The sequence below is a fragment of the Wasmannia auropunctata genome, unplaced genomic scaffold (genome assembly GCF_000956235.1).
Source record: "Wasmannia auropunctata unplaced genomic scaffold, wasmannia.A_1.0 LD336044.1, whole genome shotgun sequence".
NCBI lineage: Eukaryota > Metazoa > Arthropoda > Insecta > Hymenoptera > Formicidae > Wasmannia > Wasmannia auropunctata.
Genome location: NW_012026846.1, coordinates 377,667 through 400,338, shown reverse-complemented (window position 1 = coordinate 400,338; position 22,672 = coordinate 377,667). Strand labels below are relative to the sequence as shown.

At 42.5% G+C, this 22,672-nt stretch overlaps 1 protein-coding gene across 1 annotated transcript in view; it reads right to left on the bottom strand.

The window, feature by feature from the left end:
• The window catches only part of LOC105451803 (homeobox protein Nkx-6.1-like), a 42,519-nt gene that overhangs the window by 9,642 nt on the left and 10,205 nt on the right, over positions 1 to 22,672 (bottom strand). The window contains exons 2-3 of the mRNA XM_011692487.1: positions 22,262 to 22,372; positions 13,487 to 13,698 (exon numbers count right to left, since the gene is read on the bottom strand). Of these exons, the coding sequence (XP_011690789.1) occupies positions 13,487 to 13,698; positions 22,262 to 22,372 (323 nt within the window). The remainder of the gene's footprint in view (positions 1 to 13,486; positions 13,699 to 22,261; positions 22,373 to 22,672) is intronic.

Genomic DNA, 22,672 nt, shown 5'->3' with positions numbered 1-22,672 from the left:
AGATAAAGCGGTCGTAAAAGAAATTCATTTTATTTTTATTGTATTTTCATTGCCTAATTAAAGTAACTTTCTAGCTAATGTAGAAAATGTTTTCTGCTAATGTAGAAAAAAAGATTACTACTTTCTGAATGTTTTTTTTTTTTACGACTTTATTACAACTTTACAATTTTCTTTATTGTAACTCTCTTATTAGAATTATTTTATAGTTTTATACAAACTGTCTTTAGAACTACCCAATTAGATAATAATATTTTAAGAATTTCTATTAGCAGTTAAAAACGTTTCTCTCGAAACATTATGATTGAATTAATTAAAGCATTTTTTAAACGTTCAGTTTCAAAGAAAACATCACTTTTGTTATACGGTTGATTCTATATAGCGATAATAAAAAGACATTAAAGAAAGCCGATAGACACAGATACTGGGAAGGTAAAGCGTGGCAGAGGAAAAAGAACGTCAAAGACAGACACGCAAAAGGAGATGGAACTGTCGGGGAAGAAGCAAGGAGTGTAAATTAACGCAAAACCTAGGTGTTGGTGGAAATCGGAGGAGAGGAAAGAAAAGAGAAAGAGAGAAACGACTGACAAGGTGGGATATTCCGTTGGGGGAGAGAGGCGCGAGTTAGGGGGTGCCACAGAGATTACGAGAGAAAGAGAGAAGGAGGAGATGGAAGAACTGTGTATGCATATAGGAACGGATTTCGATGTAAATGCGTGGAAAGGAAAGGAAACTGCGGATTGCAGTTACAGATTACTCTCCTCTCTTTCTCTCTCTCTCTCTGTCTCTTTTATCCAAAGCCGCGTATATTCCGAGATGTCATTGGCACAGCTCTGATAGTCCTAACCAGTTTTTCCTCCTGTTTTCCCACGAAAAAGAGATAACACAACGACATATGTCCTTTGTCGCTATTTGTGAAATATACATGCTTTGTGTTAAAATACAAATATATTTTAAACAATATAAAAAATTGTAACGAATCTGTAAAATAACGTTGTATCAAGTTATTACTGAGGACTGAGCATGATAAAAAGATATTCATATACATTTTTTTATTTTAGGAATAATTAAGATATGAAGGATTATTTATTCTTATATTACGATTATTATGAATTAATGTAAAAATTATATCTATTAAATTACTATTGAGTGAGCAGTGAATTATGAATAGTTTTCCCCCCCGAGGGTAAAATGGCATCGCTGGTGAATGACAATTCGATGATTTCTCGTTCGCGGGAGGTGGATCGCGCTGAAATGGAGCACTTAGCGTTCTCGAGGACCCTCGGTAACGCTGATTGCCAAAAAGTCAATTAATCGGAAGCGCTGCCAGAAATACGGCGGAACTTCCGTTCCGTACGATTGAATTACGTCGCGTATTAAGAGAACGACGATGCGGAACGACGCGCACGTAAGAGAAATATATTTTTCCAATTAAAAACCAAAGGAAGGGAGGAAAAGGGAATTCTGTCTCTGCTGCATTTGGAATGCATTATTTTTAATGGCTTGGCACGCTTCTCCACTATAGTTACTACTAGCACACGTATCGCATATAGAATACTCGTTTTCAATACTTTTGCCAATAACCCAAATGGATACGTTACATCAATCCTTTTTACTCCTACTTGCATTTAATCTTCTCAGTAGCTTCCTGTATCTTTCACACACACATTCGTGCTTAGTAAATTAAGAAATAAATAGATCGAAATGATTTTTGTGTCAGTTTAGATTTTTTTGCTTACGTTAATTTAGTGCTATAATTTTTTAGTTTATACAAACGATACACATAAAATATTGCAGCTTTAAATATTTTTTTATCATTCTTCTTCATAAATTTTTGTATATTTTTAATTTTTTTTACAAAATTTTTGTTATATAGCACAATATAGTTTATTATCTTTATTCCACTATTTAGAATTATTACAAAAGTTTACGAAATGTAACAAATATTACAAATTCTCTCACGCATTTAAAAAGATAATATAGACTGGAGCGACGTTGTAGAAATTGATATTCGCATATCAGTCGAATTTTCCGTCACGAAGAACTCGTTCGTTGTTTTTAACTAGCACGTACGATTAATCCGCGATCGATCCCGCCGTCCGTTGAGATATACGCGAGGATCCACCACCAACGTCGTCGTCGCGTCGACGAGGGAACGTAACTCCCGTAACTTTTTCCAAAATCCATATCCGCGTCTGGCGCGTAAAAAAGGTGCACCGGAGCTTAAAAATTTATCGGCGATCCGATGAAAGCGTACCCTTTGAATAATAAGCGATTCGACCAATGATGCGGAAAACCTTCGAGTAAATGTCACACATGACTCCGCACGCGTCGTTAAGCATTACCGCGGCTCCGGCGCGTTTAGCAGAATTTTATCCTTTTGTAACCCTTTTTCCTCTCTCGTCTTTCGTCTGCGCCGATTTCGCGATGCATCTTATATATGGCTTTTCAATTTCGACATAATTCCAGCATATATATGAGAAGTATATCAATCTATAAAAAACAGCTAGAATCAACAACTCAGAGAATCAACAGCGAGAACACGATTCAACTGAACACGATTATCTACGGAAAGAACAATTTTGTTGAAAGGTTTAAAAATTTTGCTAAATACAGATCTGAAGATAATTTTTTGTTGAATTATCAAAATAATTTGTTGGAATGTTAAAACTGATAAGCATTGCTATAAAACATTTTGATATTCTAGCAATTATTTTGACTTTCGCACAAAATTATTTTGATCATTGAACAAAAATTATTTTCAGATCTGGATTCAGCAAAATTGTTATTTCCTTGTATATAATTATATTAGAAAGATCTTAAATCTTAAGATATTAAAAATATCTGAAACAACAATTTTACTTACAGATATAAATGTGCAATGACTTTAGAATTTTTATAGACTCGAACGTCGAATTAATTCGAAAGAAAAATTCTACTATAATTTCAATTTAATCCTCAATGAAACACTTTGATCAAGATCCGGCAAATTTTGGTTTTATAATGGAACGGTATTCGGCTAGTTTTAATCGAAACTAATTGAATACATCGTAAGATAACGGAGAACGGTGGTTTTAATACCCGGTTTTTTTGCGACGCGTTATATGCCGCGGCGGAAAAACCTGGCTTTTGCCTTTTGTCATGTTGATGCATGTGGTACGATATAGTATAGCGAGAGACATATATCCGTATGATGCAAACAAAACTATTGAGCCTCGACCGATGCCCTTTAACGCATTGACTGCCCGGGCTTCTTTTAGTATAAAATTTGCATTTACGCCATATGGCGTGACGCGACAGCCTATTTGTAACTCACCGACCGGGGTGGAGTAACGAGAGCTCCTAAATGCCATCAAACCGAGAGTGTTAACCGCCGCAGGCTCGATATTTGTGTCACATGTTACATTAGCTTTGTCGTAAGGCAGGTCGATGATGGCAACTGCCGCGCGCTTTTCTGTCGATTTGTCAAAAGTACAGAGTGAATAATTAAGCGAACGATGATGACGGTATTATTTTTACGATTGACGTAAGTAATCGCACTTGTCAGTCTAGCTGAAATTTTAATTTTTAAAGAGAGATGTACTTTAGAAAGACATTTAAGAACTAGATTTATTTGTATTCAATTTTATTTTTGTGAAAGTCACACACAAGATGTTTTAGAATGAACAGAAAATATTATTTCTAATTATTAAAAGAAATCTTTATTCGAATATATAATTAAAATTGAAATGACTTATTTCATCATTCTGTTTCAATATACAAAACTTTCTATTAATATTAAATCAAATTTAACATTAATATTTTATTGCATTATTTTCCATGTTTTATCTGGAATAAATTTCAAAAATTGGTTGATTTTTGAACTTTGCTCATTTCTCTATTGTTCCGACCTCCTGGATAGAGATGTATACAAGGATTGGATAAATGCGATATACATATATATTTATGCATTATACAGAATCGGAAATGGAGATTTCTCTCGTCGCGCGCAACCCCCTGAGCGAACCGAGTCGCGCAAGGTGTCGCGAATCGCGGCACGCGGCCGCGATTTTGCGTCGTCAATCGGTGCGGAGTAATCGCAAGACTCCAACGGTTTGCAATATTACAGAGTGCTCGGGACAGAACGTTTCTTCGAGTATAATAAGTAACGCGATCTCTTCGCGGGTACGGCCCCGGTAGAGGGGGGGGGGAGTGGAGAGGAAGAGGGCGGAGGGCAGACGAGAAGGGGAGGATCGGACGACGGAGGGTAGTTGGCTTGCCGGCGATAATGCGCTCCTCTGTATTCCGTTGCCGTAGCGCTTCCCCATATCGATATGTTTCCTCTCTCCCTCCCCCTCCAGTCCCTCCCCCGCTCGACACCCCCCCGACCGCCCATTTGGCCCCGCGCGGAGATCAAATGGCTTCACCGATTCGCGTTATCCCCAATATTCTATTTTTATTTCGGAATCAAATTTCGCGACGGCCGTCGCCGATCCCGGGCGTACACTTTTACGATTCTCTCCTTCTCCCGGCGGGATACCGCGAGAAATCCGCCGCTCTCTCCTCGGAAAACTCGTCGTGACGATTCGATCTCGATATGCCGCCGTTATGAAGTGAGTTATCAGATACAACGGCGCGTTCATGAAATGTCAAATAAACATCGCCAGGGTGATCGAAGTCATTAATGTGAATCTCCTTAAAAGCGGCGTCTACAATGAGACTTAAAGATTTAAGAAAATTGACCAATCATATAGTAGATTATTCATCTTACGTGAGAAGAATAATCGATTGTGATTCAATCAATTTTCTTAAATCTTTAAGTCTAGCTCATTGTAGATGCCGCTTAATTCGAGACGTACGAACACAATTTCTGCGCCTCTCGCTATTCTCACGCGCGCGTTAATGTTCACATTGTGAATATTCTCGGAGAGTTGAAGCACGAATCTCTGTGTGCGAGAGTGTTTTCCCGTTAGAGCAGCTGCTCTTAATTCTCCGGGACGCGTACTCTCCCGCTCGCCCTGCGCCTTAATAGAAAAGAACTGTTTCTCTTTTACGGTTACCATCCCCCAATCGAGATGCTCCCGCGTTTATTAAAATACTCCCTATTTAATTTCCACGCGACGTTCAGCTGTTTAAAACGCAGGAGGAGTCAGTCTGTCAGTTCACTAAAGAGATCTGACAAAAGTATTCTACTAAGCATTTTGACGGAGAAAAAATCACCTTCTCTATTTGTAACGTATATAGATACGCCGGTGGTGATAGTGGCGCAGAGAGTTGTGCGTTTGCTTTCTGTGCCAAAGACCTGAGTTTAAATCCGACCAGAAACATCGAATTTTTATTCGATCGCCACCACTGGGAAGGCAATGGCAAATCATCGAGAGTATATCTTGCCATAAAAACCCTTCTAAATTAGGTCGGAACCGACTGTAGGTCCCGTACATCTGCGTAAATTGTAAATAACGCTCTCTGATAAGAGAAGAAAAATTTAGAAAAAAATTTTAAATAGAAAAAGGACTGGAGGGAGACAGTCCTATTAAAATTATTTGATTCCGTTATATTCATATTATAAGAGATATATTGCAGAATTAAATGATTTTAATAGAGATGACTGTTTCTGTCTTTTTATTTATTTTGTTTTGCCAAAAGACCTGAGTTCAAATCCGACCAGAAACAGCGAATTTTTATTCGATCGCCACCACTCGGAAGGCAATGGCAAATCATCGAGAGTATATCTTGCCATAAAAACCCCTCTAAATTAGGTCGAAACTTGATTGTAGGTCCCGTACATCTGCGTAAATTGTAAATAACGCTCTCTGATAAGAGAAGAGAAATTTAGAAATAATTTTAAATTATTCATATTAAAATCATTTAGTTCTGAAATATGTTTGTTATAATATTTATATTAAAATCATTTAGTTCTGAAATATGTCTGTTATAATATTTATATTATATTTATATTCATATTATAACAGACATATTTCAGAACTAAATGATTTTAATAGAGCTGATTATTTCCTCTTTTTATTTATTTTTTTTTCGTGTTAAAGATCTAGATTCAAATCCGACCAGAAACATCGGATTTTTATTTGATCGCCACCACTCAGAAGGCAATGGCAAATCACCAAGAGTATATCTTGCCATAATAACCTTCCTAAATTAGGTCGAATCACCATCATTCGTGATATCGGAAACTTTGCTCAGTTATTGTGCATAATTTTTTGCCTATCTCACTTATAAAATTTTTACGACTGCGGGAATGATCAATTTTTTTCGTCGCTCGAAATTATCACTAAGATCTTCATTTGACTGAAAATATCCAGCATTCGCCATCGTCAATCCGCGGAGACGTTGTAAATACGATAAAAAATCTATATGTTATTGTCTGTCCTTCAGTCGTAAACGCCTGCATAGTCTTCTTATAAAATTTTTCCCAAAATAATTTCGTGTCTATGGTAAAGAGATCGAATGAATTGGAAAAGTCGGGGAATCTATATAATAATCCGTCACCAACATTGTGAAAAGAAATGTAATACAGGAATATTAATTCTTATGTAAGATGATATTGATATAAAAATTCAACAGGATTATTCTCTTTGCCAATTTATATAGGACCAAAAGAATCGTTTATCGAATATACATTATAAGACTTGAATTCTCTCTTTTATTGCATCTTGAGAAAGAAATCAGTTCTATAAAATCTGTCTACTTATGAAATTCAAGCTGACCCTATTGAGAGATTTTTCAGAGTAGCAGTTACTTCTGATTTATGGAAATTAACTTTTTGCAAACGCGGAATGCAACTCTAATGCGAATTTCCGGAAACGTACGATGTGCGTGACATGTGTACACGAAGGAACGGTATATGTTAACGCACAGTGCCGCTAATTTAGACAAGAAACGCATTATGTAGAATATCTTTAGACGTCTCGACACGAACAATCGACAGACTCGATGATGAACACCCGTTAAACTAAATGCGTTAATCGAAACGATTCTCGTATAGGCAAATAAACGTTCCATCATCATTTTCTTACGTAATATATATATAAAGAAGTATATGCAAAAATAAATTATACGTTTTTAATTTTATTATAAAGTATTATTAATTACTCCGCGAGCATTTATATATTATTATCTGGTACATTAATTAAAATATCGAAGTATGGATTAATATCACAATTTTATTACATTTCTCTCCCTCTTTCTTTCTGCCAACAAACTTTTTTTATTTTATGAATATTATAAATAAATATATAATTACGAGAAAGAAAAGGTTTGTTGCCAAATCTTTCCTTTTTCTTTCACACACTTTTTGTTGCTCTATTACAAATTAATTCATTGACAAATAAATGCGTGGATATTTATATACAAGCTTACATTTTCGGTATTTTGAATTTTCAATTTTTTGTTAGGTATGTTAACGGTATTAACTGGCAATGCACAACATTATCGTGGCATCTCAAAAATTGACAAAGCGAGCAAGCGCAGGTTGTCCAAGCACGGAATGTGTGCGTTTTGAAAATAACTGGCAGGATGTAAGCCGTCCATCGGATGCGAGTGAAGCGACGCCATCGAAAAGCAATTATCGCGTGCATCGTCGCGACGCGAAAGTTATACGCGCTACCCGGTTTATCAAACGTCACCGACGCGATCTCTCGCCGCCGCGATAATCGAGCCGTGCCAGCAGGGGTATTACTTTCCTTGCGCCGGTATCGAAATATTGGCCCCCCGGAAAAGGTTCCTAATAATTTCCCGAGGCCGGCCCATACAATTACGCGGCCCATAAAACATAATGGCGTCTCGGGCGCCCGTGTATACACCCCGATATAATTCCGTGCCGGCGATCTCGACGAGATCGTTCCGCTGGCGCAGGGTCGGGCGGAAGGAAGGGAGGGCAGGCGCGAGAGAAAGATGCGATGAATGAACTGTGAGGCGGGACACGCGAGACAAACGGAGAGAGAAGATCCGGAGCAACAGCGGCCGGGAAGGTGGTAGCTGGCAGGTTTGGCCGAAAAATAAAGTCGGTTTTATCGAGAAAGAGAGAGAGAGAGAGAGAGAAAGAGAAAAGAGAACCGCCGTGGCGAGTCGAGCCGAGCCGGTGGAATCGCGGGCATTATGGAGTCAAGTACATGTGGGCCAATTTCGAGGGTACGCGATGTGGTGTGGTGTGGTGTGGTGCAGCGCGATACGGCACACTGATGGTGGTAGTGGGAGGTGAATGAAGGGTACGCCGCCTGCTGCCGTGATTTATCACGCCACGCCGCGCCGCGCCGCGTACATACACCGCCATGATGATACATGGCAGAGGCGGAGAAGCGGGGGTAGGAGGATAGAGAAAGAGGGAGAGAGATAGAGAGAGGGAAAGTGTGTGTGTGTGTGAGAGAGAGAGAGAGAGAGAGAGAGAGAGAGAGAGAGACCTTCCGCCTCGTACTAATTGACGTCATCGATATTGGTATCCGTCGACGAGCAGATTACTCCGCCGTAAACAACTCGGCCCACCGTCCCTCCCTCCTCCCCCTTTTCACCCTCCCAGTCACCAAACCTCGCCGGTCCCCCTTCGGTAGCCGCTGCCGCGCATTCTGCCTGGACGGGGAACCACTTTGCCATCAGCATCAGCATCACCATCACCACCATCGTGCAACGTGAATATAGGGATACGCAGCGCACGTTGTAAGGCCGTTGCAGTCCCGCGTGTGCTGGTGACCCTACCCAGAGCGTTTGCCCTTTGGAGGAGACACGGTCGTAGCGAAGGGCCCGAGCCCGTTTGCTACGTGTAGTTTGATACCGTGTTTAATGTGTTGGGGATGCCGCTGTTTTCAATTAACTCGAAATGGTGCAGGATGTTTTGCTTAAAAGTAACGATGAAAGGAGGGGAAGGTTGGTGAGGGGTAGGGTGAGTCGGTTGATTGTGTGGTAAAAGCGACGCTATGAATGTTCTCCAATGATAAGGTTAATACAACGTGCCGATTTTGTTTATACGATGTGGCTGTTGAGCAATTATTTTTTAGTTTGTAAAACGTAATTATTTTTAATAGCTTTCAAATAATTATTACGTTTTATTTTTCTCCTAACAACAGCGCGAAGTATTCATACGAATATTTTTTTATTATATATTTTTATTAATTAGAATTATATTATTCTTGCAAAAATATTCTTGAAAAAATCGTGTTGGACAATTTTTTGAAAGTGCTTTAATTGAATGTGTCACATGAGTCATATAAATCTCCGTTTTCTAATGAATATGAGTTACGATACAGTAACGCGGTTTCGTTTTTTAAGCTATTTATTTAATTCAGATATACACAATATGTATGAATAGTGACGTAAAACAGGAAGCTATTCTAATGGAAAATTTTGCGGCGAATTTGTAATTCATTTTTTTTAAATGACATCTTCAAGTTCGAATTTGCGATCGACTCAAGTAAGATCCGTGCAATTCAGACAACTATTAGACCGCACTATAGAGGTAAAGGACCTCTCCCCGCCTCCATCCCTCCCAGCTCAACAAAGTTATAGTCTATCCAAACATCCCCTACCGTCGTATCCGCAATCGTCTCGATAAAGAGAGAGGCTGCTGCAGAGACCACTGACTTTCCGTCGCGGTAATGAATCGCGACTACCACACCCCCCGCCTGGCATCATCTGTACAAGAAAGTATCTAATCCCCCTGATTCACTGTCGATACCATCGCTATACACAACCCTGTCCGCTTCCTCCATCTCTCTCGTTCTCACTACCATCGAACAGCCCTCCTCCCCTCTCCTCCCGCGCGCTCTCGCTCGCTCTCGCGCTCTTCATCGCCCTCGAAGTCACCCTCTATCTCCTCGTGATACACGCTCCGATACGAGAGAGATAGAGCTCATCTAACAGGGGCTCGCCACGGTCTTTAACTCGCAAATGCCCCGCGTTCACTTTGCCGTATTAGATTCTAATAGGGGGACACGCTAGCTGTGGGGGGTCATTCATGTTAAGAGCTCTTCGTCTCATCTCGTCGCGCCGCGTTGCACTTGACTTGTCTTAACTGAGTGTTTACGCGGTGGTCCCTGATTAAATCGTGCGACGGACATCATTGCCAATTTCGGCAATGACAAAGTCACGTCCATTCGATCGCATACAATTATCGTTAAACGCGTGAAATTAATGAATCTGTTTGAGGAAATATGATACAAATAATTCGCATGTGTATACATAAATATATCAAGCATATTTCGATGCGGAATTATAATTGCGAACAATTAATGATGTCATCAGTTTCTTCAAATAAATATTCGTGGTTTTACTTAATTTTCTTTTTTTAGTAGATATTTTAAATTTAAAAGTAATTTAGAAATTATATTAAGAATAATATAATTTTTTAAATATAATTTTTTAAATATAGAAGGGGAGTAAATTTAAAATTTTAGAAGGAATACTCGAAGAAATAAATCATCACTATTAGAAATTGCGCTTGCCGATTTATTAATTAAACAATATAATTTACGTTTTAAATGTATAATTAAAATTTTGCTATGTAACAATAAAATAAAGAGTTCTATAAACCTTTAGTGATTTTAAATTCAATGTCTATGTTGTGTATAAGGTACCATACGTACGGCACACCTGTATCATTTATTAGCTCAGATTACGCATATACATCACCGGCAAATATTTCATCGCAAGAATTTATGCGAACGCCGACCGCGCGCATTACGCGGGAGAGACGCTCCTTCCCGTGTCATTCCGCGAGAAGGATATGGGAGTCACATTCGAGCAACGACGTTCGGTTGATCGAATATATTAACGTGCGGGCAATTTGTACAGCCTGACGGATATAACCCCGAGAACCATCGGTGGCAAAATGTATTCCGGGGATTACATCTCCCGAAATCCGCCGTCGTGCTATTAGGCGAACCAAAAAAAAAAAAAACGAAAGAACCGTGCGGCAGCGCGCGGCGGGCGGCGCTCGGTAAGGTATACGTTTCGATAATGAAAAAGTTATAAATCTGGAATTGTGAAATGGCGGGCCGGTATAAATCTTCATCGGGCAGCGCTGCCAAATCCCTTCGTACCGCGTAAATCCCTTTCCAATATTGAAAAAAGTGATAGGTCCAGTATGTAATGATCCGGTATTACCCGAAACCGCGAGGGAGCGGTATCGATCTATCGTTGGTATTCCGCTCGCATCGACCGCATCGTTCTCTATACATCCTCCCGTGTATCCCAATTATAAGATATCACCCTCGAATAAAACAACCGCCGTGCACACAGTCGCAATGCCGCGCCGCGCGAGCGCAGTTGTATAATTTTTCTAATTTCGGATAAACGACAGATTTATTGAAATTTTTCCGTTTAAGCTTTTCCTCTCTTTTCTTTTCTTTTTTTTCTTTTTCGACGAAGCTTGCGAATTTTGTGATTCGAGCTCCATCAGCAGATGATCTTTTACATTTTTATCTAAGAAAGCCGAAACATCTTAGACCGCGATCTTTCGCGTGTAGGGGTGAAGCCGCTGGATGTGTAAAGCAACAGCTGTAATCCCGTCGATATCACCATTTTTTTCCTCCCCTATCACATATGTATATGTTACCGGCGAATTTCACGATCGCCACGCTCTCATTCCTGAGAAACTTGGAAGGAAATCGCACGATACCGCGAGATAACGCGGGATTCATCGGCGGCGGAGGGGGAGGGGGGTGTTGATGTAAACAAGTCCACCCTTCCTCCCGATCTTTTTTCCCCACCCAGTCAGCCGGGTCGCGCAAAAGAGTACGCGGGTATATATTGTCGTAATATTTCGAAAAACGCGCCGGCACACTCGGAGATCCGGGGGCAATCTCGCCCTCGAAGATGGCATATACGCGGAGGTGAATCGCCTCTTCCCGAGGAAATCCGAGGTAATTGAATGCTAACCCTCCTCACCCCCGCGGCGCATCCCCTCGCCTCCGCACTCTCGCTCCGCGCAACTCCTCGTTCACCCTCCGTGTCGCGTCCCTCCAACCCCTCCCCCCTCCCTCCCCCGTAGCCATCCCAACCCCCCGTGGGCTTCAGGGGGCGCCACGCTCGCACTCTCGCTCCCCCTTCGCCATCACTCACCGACACAGACTTGTAGCTTTCAATAAAAATGTAAATATGGCGGCGTAGAACGAGCCAATGACAGCGCTACATCGACGCCCGAGTCCGCGAGGGATAGATAGATAGAGAGAGAGAAAGAGACAGAGAGGGAGAGAAAGGGAAAACCCTGCCCTGCAGCAGGGGTTGAGGGTTTCCAAATGGGAAGCTTTCTCTCTCCTCTCTCTCTCTCTCTCTCTCTCTCTCTCTCTTTCTCTCTCAGAGGGTCGAAGATGGCGAGAGAAGAGGAAGAGGAGGAAAAGGGAGACGAAGGGTGAGAGGAAGGCTTCGACTCGGAGCGGAACGCCGAAGGTGGAAGGCGAAGAGGCGGAGGAGCTTGCGGGGGCGGCAGAGAGATAGCCGGGAAGGAAGAAGAGAGGAGTGCAAAAGCTCACGCGGAGGACGAAAGGAGAGAGATAATTCTCTCTCTCTCCCTCCGTCCTTTCGCTCACCGTCACCGCGGCCTCACCCGAGTTACACCCGTGTGTCTCACCCGATGTTCCCCGTTCTTCTCCCTCCTTCTGGTGACGGCGAGAGGGTAGTGAAAGGGGGAGGGGGGGGAGGACGTACCGCCGGCGTCCGCGAGAGAGCGACGCCGAGGATGACGCAGGTGCCGCAAAGCTTGACACGTCTCCGGCTGTTTTGTCACCTTCTTTTATCCTTCGAACTTTTTTACCGGCTACCTCGTTAGATGCCCCCCCCCCCTCCCTTCCCGCCTCTCTTCCGTTCGTTCCCCTCTTTCTCGTTCCCCCCCTCCCCCTGCAGTGCCCTCCCCGTTCCGCGGGCGGGGCGCGTTGATGGAGTAAGCCGAGCAACGAGCAGGACGTTTTTTAAAATCGCGCCTCCGCGCGCACGAGTGAGCCACTTTTTGCGAGAGCCATCCCGTGGAAGGGCCCCCCTCGGGGCGTCGACGGGCGATCGCGGCGGATTTCTTTTTTCGAGGGAGATTTTTCGGTCGCGGATTACTCGCGGGCGCGCGGATTTGCGTTTCCCGCGCCGGGGCGATGCTTTGATCGATCTCTCGGTGTCAGCGGCGAACTCGAAGACAAATGTCTCCTCGCCTCTCCTTTTTTTTTTTACGGAGGGATACTCGCGATATGGTTTTGAAGAGTCGGGATATTCGCAACGTGAATCACGCTAAACTTCGTCTGTTATATTGGCCTATCACTCTTGCAAAATACTCTCGTCAAATATTGAATCTCTCTTCCGTGCAACTAAGGATCTAAAAAAACAAAAAGATATCTTTAATTCCGGAGATAAACGATTATCTCCGGAATTCCTTCTTTCCTTGGGAAACGCGGCGATGTCTTTAAACAGTTTAAACAGCGAAAGATGGAATTATATGTAAATCGATCTGACGGAAGTATCATCTCGGTCAATTCGCTGCGAATGTATATAGCTGACTGCAATAAGCGAGATATTATACCTTGACTTGGGATTCCGACATCCCGAGGGCGTACGCCAATTTGGCGCGCTCCGGGCCGGCTAGGTACTTGGTCTGCTCGAAGGTCTTCTCCAGAGCGAAGATCTGCTGTCCACTGAACGTGGGCCTCGTATGCTTCTTCTTGCCGCCCTCGTGTTCCCCGGCGCCGCCGCCCGTGCCCGTCATCGCTTGCTGACAGCCCAGCTGTTGCGACACTGCAACATTCGCGTCACCCGATGAGTGGTTCCTGAATATCCGTTTCGCTTCGCTGCGAATGGAGTAATTAGCCTTAGCCAATAGCACCGGACGGCGTTGTGTTTAATTTAGCCTAAAACGTAGCGTTCGGAATAAGAGAGAGAGAGAGGGAGGAGTTGAGATTGATGAGATCATAATTTATAATGGCTACTTTAAAGATACCAGTCGCTTCTTACAGATCGAGAAATTTATTCCACTTTTTTCAAACATCTAAAAATCACAATCTTTCGCCGAATTATTATCTATAAAATGTATACTTGTTTTATTCGCGCGCTGATATATTACGCCATTTGGCTGCGCCAATCCTCGGTATAACGGTTAAATCGAGAGACGTTGAAATTCAATCATCAAAAAAGTTATAACAGAATTTCGATTTTACATCTATGACGAACTATAACTGTAAATTTTCATTGCGTTCTCGAGCAATTGTGTGCATGCGATTGTGCGTACCGTACATCACGTGAGGCATTCTATTAGGCCCCTCGTGATCTCTTTTCCGACTCGCAGAATTAAAGGGGAAACTGCATGCAAGTCCCATCTGTGACTTTCTGTCGTGACATTAAGTCACAGGGAAATGTCGCCATATTCGTTACACTAACACCAATAGCCTGGATTACACAGATAAGCGAGGATAAGTGCACACAATATGCACTTTATAACACATATGTGCGTATGAAGTGCATATAATACTCTTGTACTTCCTTAATAAATTTGATTTCGTTGTATTGCCAGTATGCTAATTATACAGCGCAATGAAATTTATTAGGGAGATGCAACGCGCTATTATATGCACTTGCCCCATATACACACTTACCCCCCATTTGTTTTACGTAGGAAAAATATGTCCGTGATATATCTTCGAGCATAATTAGCTTCCGTGTTATAACCGTAAGAAGTATTTCATTTTAACCGCAGTTCGAAATTAATTCGCCATATTCCGGAAATTAATTACGACCCTTATAACGTTGGTAATTATTGCCGCAACCATTTAATATTTCTCTCTTTCATTGTGTGGATTCGCGGCGACTATGGCACTGATTTTTCTACCAAGTGACTTCTACTTCTTTCAATTACTTACGTTTTAATTAAATCAAATCTACATTTTGGATTATGTTACCCTTTTATTCAACTTTATTCAAAACTATTTTTTGGACACTTATATTATTGCAAATTTCAATAATTATTATTCAGTGTTATCTTATAGATTAAAAGAAACCTATATATAGATTAAAGAACTTTATTTTGTTCGCGTCGGTTGATTTTTTTAATCTCGGCCACTCGGTCGAGAGCCAATTCTTAATTAGATCGGAAAAAGAGGCTCGAGAAAATTTTCGAGGGTAATCGAGAGGGACAGTCGAGAAGGGGGACGTCTTTCCGCGGGGGACGAGGGGGCCGCATACGGTCCGATGTGGCATGTGGGGCGCGTATATACAAGGGGGCGAGAGATGCGAAAGGGATTCGGAGGGGGAGGGAGGGGCGAGTGAGGAAGGAAGGGTCGACGCGCAGGGTCGTCGTGACGCGGTACAGTGTGGGTTGTGGGACTTTAATTTAATAAAGCAATTTGTAACGGAATACGGAACGAGGCAATAATGGCCGGTCGGCGGGGAGGGTTCTAATGAGCTGCTTACCGCACTCCAACCCCGGGTGTGCCTTCGACGGCGACGGGGGTGGGTGGTGTACACGTTCTCCGCCCGTTGGATATCCCTCCATTCGTCCTACTAAGCCGCCCGCGCATATCTCCGCGGCCGCCTCCGCAAAACCCGATAAGTCCGCGTTTTTATCAAAATTTGTATGCGCCGCATACGGCGCACCCCGCGGGATTTCTTTCGCGGTATAATTTCAGACTTGCCTCGCGAGATAAAGCGTTATCAGTGTCATCGGCGATGGCGTAATTTGTCAGGGAAAACTTAAACGAAAGACAGGACGGAACTCACTCGCATTGAACGATGAACAATATAAATTCGGATTGTAATTACGTTGAGGAATTTACTAACAATAAGACGTCAAATAAAAATATTCCCACTGAAATTAAAATTGAATAAAATCTCGTAATATATGCGGTTGTAATATTTGGACATTTATTATGTTAGGGATTTATAACAAAGGATGATGAACGATTCATCGTAATATATTTTACAACATATGTATAAAATATGTTAAGCAATACATAACAAAGATATATATTGCGTTTCCATCATATGCGCGCGCGCGAAAGCTTTTTAATTAAAGCACTTTCTTGATTTTTTTTAAACAAGCCGAATGTCCGCTTGTGTCGGATCGTTCCGACGATTTATTGCCCGACTTTTTCCACAAAATATTTTTTTTCGCTCGGGAATTTGGGGACCTGTGGTATAAAGTTTTAACCCATCTATCGACCTGCATGCCGTCCAATTCCAATTGAATCCGACCACCGTTTCGCGCGAGTTTTTCCCGCAAAGAGCTAGTTAATACAATAGATGAAATAAACTATCGTTCCCGCGGAGCCATCGGAATTCCTGTCTTCGGATCGCATCGATTTTGTCTTACAATAAAAACCCTCGAAAAGAGACCGTCCACTCGTCAAGCCGGTTTACGCGTTACGTCGATCAAAGGACTATTTGTCTTCGGTACGTGGTCATATCTGTCGAAGGTATCATCCTCCGCTGCGCCAACGGATTCCGGATTAATCTTTGTAGCATGTCGCGGCGTGATACGAGGGTGAGCGGCGAGGAGAGAGAAGGGAGGGACCATAATTTAATCAGCCGATTTAGAGTGAACAAGTGACACGCGTGTCGCGGGCAGTGTATGCGAGCGAAATCGCTCCGGATAATGCGCATATATCGATACCGCCTTCACACACACACACAGGCCGTCTATCGCGCGTGTGCGCGCACGGCATCGCCGCCGCGCGCGGATAACGCTCCGATGTCCGATTAGACGAAGTATCGGCACGGCAAATTGATGCGTCCGCCCGCACCGTGTCGATGTAAATCAGCGGCAGGTGACCGTATCGCGCGGCGTGAGCGCGCGCGGCGTTTCAAAAAAGAGGAACGATCAAAAACGAGACACCGTCCGGCCATTCGTAATATTCGTTATCGGCGAACGGAAGTCCGAGCGGTGCGCGAGGCACGGGTGCGCGCTCGATTGCTCGATTTATACGGGGTGAGCGACGACCCCCCCCGCGCGCGCACACACGGTGTCACACGGGCCGTTTTATCCACCCGAGAGTGTTCGGGGCGAAACAAATCATTCGTGGTAAAGATGCGTCGCGATTCGGACACAGAGAGGGAGAGAGAGAGAGAGAGAGTGGTGTGTGTGTGTGAGTGAGAGAGGGAGATAAGGGGAGGGAGAGCGATAGAATCATTTCTATTATTTTTTAGCAATATCAAAATCTGTTCTTGTTTAATAATGTTCGTGGCTACTGTTCTCACTTAAGTGTTCTATAATACTGAAAAAAGAATTGTATAACTATGATGATTAATATTGACTTATAAAAAATCCCTTTTTTTTAATACTATACTGATTGCTTTTATTAAAGAATTAATCAATATCCGGAAATAAAGACATATATGCAATAAATAATATCTCTTTCTATTGAATTTCTGTAAAATTTTGTCGTGTGGATCACACAAGTATAATATACATTTCTGTATGTTAATTTATATAATATTAAGAGAAATCAATAGTTTCTCAAGCCAAACGTTTCGACATCACTTGTGCTCTATCAATAATTATATTCAGTGGATAATAGCGCGATGCAATTGTCGGAATAAAAAGTCAGGGATGACGTAGGGGGGCGATGGTCCGTCACTTCGACGTAATTGAATCGGATATCACTCGACTTCTAGAAAGCATGATCGGGCGCTCTTGAAGGGGCTGCTCGCTCCATCGGCGACGTGAGTAATAACGGCGCGCATCGAGCGGACTGGCGTCCGCGAGGAATGCTTTATCGAGTGTGCAAAGTGTGTTGTCACCAAAAGTAAATGGATGCTTAGTTAATTCGAGTTAACGAGGCCGCCCCGCCGCGCCGTGCTGGTCGCGCGAGATCCATTAAACGGTAGTACCGGCGCCGAGGGAAGGACCGCAATCATTAGCGAGCAAAAAAGAATATATCGCAAATAAAATCTTCCGCAAATAAAGTCTTCCGTATTAGATAATATTAAAGTAACAAAAATTTTTAAATAGTAAAAGATAATGCATGAAATAAAATCATTCGCCTTAAATTATAATATACAATATTACTTAATCCTCAAATATCTTAATTACTTAATTTTTATTTTATACGCGAAATTTATGCTTTCTACGTATGAAAATAATTTTTGGAGAACGATATAAATTTTTTGAGAGTCCCTCGTCGAGGAGGGGTTGTTCTTGATTTCTACGCCGAGACGCTTATACCCCGTGAAACACGCTCGCGAAAAGTTATTGGAACCCAGATCGCGGTCGGCTTCTCCCTGCTATAAGGGTGATTCGCTCTCCATGGATATATCGTGAGTAATAACAATATACATCGGCCGGCACCGGAATCTCGTCGCGTCAGCGACGTTTTCATTACCGGGTTCGCTTACGTGACGCTTACCCGGGTGAGTTTCATGTCCATAAAGCCCACCAGATGAGGAAAGTGAGGAGAGACAGGGCGAGGGAAAAAAAAGGGGGGAAACACGGAAAAGAACGGGCGATGACGGGCGTGAAAAAAAAGGTGTGGAGAAGGGAGAAGGAAAATACAGGAAGGAGCGGCAGAAATAACAGTGTACATCGTGGATATCTAAACAGAAATAAGGTGCACGATATCCGACGTTCTCGTTATGGAAGTGAGAATGAAGGAAAGGACGGATAGATGCCCGTCATTTTCACGAGAAGTTCGTGTTTTATGCATAGGATAGGATTTTATGCTATATACGGGAGCGAAATCGGAGTGTTATGAGAGGATTTTATGCGGGAAATCTCATGCATGGATTACAAATTAATATCAACGAAAGTTATTAAAAGTTTTAATAATGCACCTGTTTATATTAATACTGACAGAGCTTCTATTGAAGAAGTTTTATGTAGATCATTAAAAAATTTTGCGATATTAAAAATCTAAAGTTCTACAACGAAAATATTAATCAAGATTATGAGAAGTTTACGTTTTCCCTATATTTAAAGTTTTAAAACGATGCTCTGTTTAAGAGAAATAATACAATCCAAAAATTCTTTGGACATAAAGGGAATGTTTTCCCAAATATTCTTCTCTCTTACACAGTTCAAAATTGAGATTCTTTTTAATTAATATCTTTCTAATCTTTGAACACTTTTTGATACAAACATATTTTAATCAATTTAGAGTCACGTCCTTAATTGTCTATACACGAGTCTCAAGTTTCGAACAAATATCGAGGTGATTATTATCGCCGCTATTTCCCGCCGTCGAGAGGAAAATAAGAGCGGCGGGGGCGGGTAGGCTGGCTGAAAGTTAGTCCGGGTTGGCTTATTTCGGGTGTAGTTGTATCCCGATATATACGGTGCGGAGGCATAAATAGACGACGGTTCCCGCGGCGATCGTTCGACGATGCCTCGCGAGGGCCATGAGCCGATCAACGTTTCGCCCCGGAATATAAAATATACCGGGTAGCCGACGTGTAACTCTTACGTTCCGTGCGAAAGCGGGGGGTGCGCGCCGGTTCCCCTGTCCCCTTCTCCGTCGCCCCACGGGAGGAGGATTCGACGTGGAGGGCGAGGAGAGGACTCGCCACCCGCAGCCCGTGTACCGCGGGAGAGACGGTATAGAAAAGGCAGGCGCGGATGCCGCAGTTAAAATATTGCCGGAGTTATTCGCGCGAGTGTGGAAAACGTAGCACGCGGGAGAGGCAGCAGAGGGGTTGACCGATGGTGGGGCAGAGGGGAGTTCAGGAGGACGGGGACGACGGAGATGGGGCGACCGACGGCCGGCGGCGGTCGCTCCCGGGGTTGGGGGCAAGGTTGATATTGAATATGATGATATCCCGGATCCGACGCCGCAGCGGACTACCGCTACCACCCTCTTATTCGCCCCCCCCCCCTCTCCCACGGTTCGTACGACACACTCTCCCTCTTTTTCCCCCTCTCACTTTCTCTGTCTCTCTCTCTCTCTTTCTCCTTTGCCGACATGCCGCGCGCGGCGGCGAGCACATTCGAAACACACACGCGCCCACACACGCGCCTCCACACACCACGGCCTGTGTCCACGCCCGCGTTCCATGCACACGCTGTGTTCTTACGTCGCGACGCGGCCGCGGCACATGTGCCGTCCCCCGCAGAGGGTTGATGTATCGTGCCCGTGTCTTTCTCCTCTCTGTCTCTCGTCTTCACCGCCATCGCTCTCCGTCTCCGTCTCTCCGTCGAAAGGGGAACGAGACGTCACGTGTTCCTTCACTTTGTTTGTGATTTTTTTCTCTCTCTCTCTTTCTCGCTCTGCGGAGCCCTTAATCGTCTTCTCGTCGTGAGGACGGGAGTGGGGGGGGGGGTGTATACACGCCGGCCGTGCTACCATCGGGAATGTCCCGGTATGTATGTCGAGGAGAGGGATCCCGGTGGCTAATTGAGCGTGAACCGTCCAAGTGCCCGAGGGAGTGCGAAGGGAATGTGTCGGCACTTGATAACGATCGGGATCGACCTGCTACGATCGGTCCGGTGTCTACACGTGAACGACGGTCGTATATGTCGACATAGCCTCGTGTAGCTTAGATATGAATGCACGGCCAAGTTCCGCAGACACCTAACGCATTTTTTAACATTTCACCATTGAAAGATTTGCACAAGGAATCGATCAAATGGAATCTCAAATTTAATAACTTTACTTTAATATGATTGATACGTCAAGTAAATTACGATTTTCTCAATAATTATATAACGTTTATTTATACGTAATTATATTACGAGATTAATGCCATGTATAATATTATCTTCTATTCAACTTCAAAGATATGGCCATCGAAATACGTATAATCTTCTCGAGTTTAATTAAATACAATAAATCTGGAATTAGCTGAAATATGCTTTCGAATCGGACATTAAAAATTTTGAATTGACCTACCTCATTTAGCTACTCACGCGTTCGTTTCTTTGCCACAAAATTGCATGTAAAAGATGATGTATATTAGTGTAAATTGGGAAGTAATAGATTACACGAATATTTGCAATTCAATTAGTAATTAGTATGCGTTGCATTATATCGATGAAACTGTAAACTCGATAACTCGAATTAATTTTAAATTCAACGTTCAATATCCCTTGCGACATGCACGGCACAATTTCGTCTAGCTGGCTTGTAGAATTTTATTTTTCTCGAAATTATTCTACATAATTCTGTATGCCGCAATTCCGTAAATTTCCAATTAATTAATAATCACTTTGTGGTATCTATAATTATGATATATTGTATATTTATACGGATAAATATATGCACGCACGTACAACAGGCCGGACAATTACATTTACTTGGCATTTAATGTATAATATTTTATGTAACAATTCTCATTCTACAACTGTTTCATTATTCAGCGCGTAAAATTATTTTAGCTTCCTAATCGTATTTCATTGGAACGGGAGAGGGCTCAAAATCCTAATAATCTTTGAGCGAATTAACATACGGCGAAAGGCCTATTGATGTGGTTTTTTTAAGCGGTCAAATTCTTCGTTTATGTGTCATCTACTTGTCCCCCTTGTTCAGATTAAGGATCCCTCTCGTTCTCGTCGTGCCCGCGGGCCCCTCGCTCCACGACTTCCTTTCCCGCGCTCTCCGCGCGCGCGCCGCTCGACGACAGTTTCCACGCATTTTTTAAATTCCTTCCCGTGGGCGACCCACGTCGCGCTTCAAACGACTTTCCGGGCACGCCGGAGACAAACACGGAGACACGTTCGGCAGCACGTGTTTCTTCACTTCAGCCCTGTGATTTTCCTGCCGCGAAAGCAAACACGCGCAGCTGTCAAATCCGCCGCGACGGTGCCCGGGGAAAGGTAACGAAACATCCGCAGGCGATTGAGACGTACGACAATGCGCGTATTTAGAAGTAATGATAATATATCTTCTCCATTATCCAAGAAATGCTCGAAAAAGAAAATAAAAAGATGAGAAGTAAGAGATGAAAAAGATATGCTTTAAGCGTCATCTACAATGAGACTTAAGACTCAAGATTTAAGAAAATTGACCAATTACAGTCGATTATCTTACGTGAAAAGAATAATCGATTGTAATTTGTCAATTTTCTTAAGTCTTAAATTTTATTGTAAACGCCGCCCCTCTCTCTCTCTCTCTCTCTCTCTCTCTTTAAGGACAAAATTTCCAATTTAGAAAGTAAGGCATTATTAGACATAATTGAGCATCTCATTCTAACAAATCTTCGTGATCAATGAGCTTTACATTAGTATTTAATGTTAAGTATATTGTATAGTATATTGTATATAAGTATGCGATGATTGTGCTCGATAAACATGCGACTAAAATGCGTTATTCTCTCTCTGCATATAATATTACATATGCATATACATATAAGAGACGTAGCGCGTGAGAGATACTGAACTTACATGTGTGTAATCTTGCCCGCCATGCGAGAGGATCGCTGACTAGTCCCTGAAGGCCCGGCCAATAGACAGCAGTGTGCCGTGGTTCCGCTCTTTGTTGAAATTGGCTGATACCTAGAGATAAATGAACACTTACGTATTACATATGAATTTTGACTTAAGCTGGTTATTCCGAAGTCCGTACGAATCAATGATATACTTTTCTAAATTTTCCGTCCGTAAACAACAAATAATATCTTCTAGTTAATTGGTCATTAATTCTTTTTCAATAATAAGATACATAAAAGAAATATAATTGCAAATTGAAAATAATGTATTAATTCACGAAAAGAACAATTTTGCTGAATTCAGATCTGAAAATAACTTTTGTTCAACAATCAAAATAATTTTGTGCGAAAGTCAAAATGATTGATA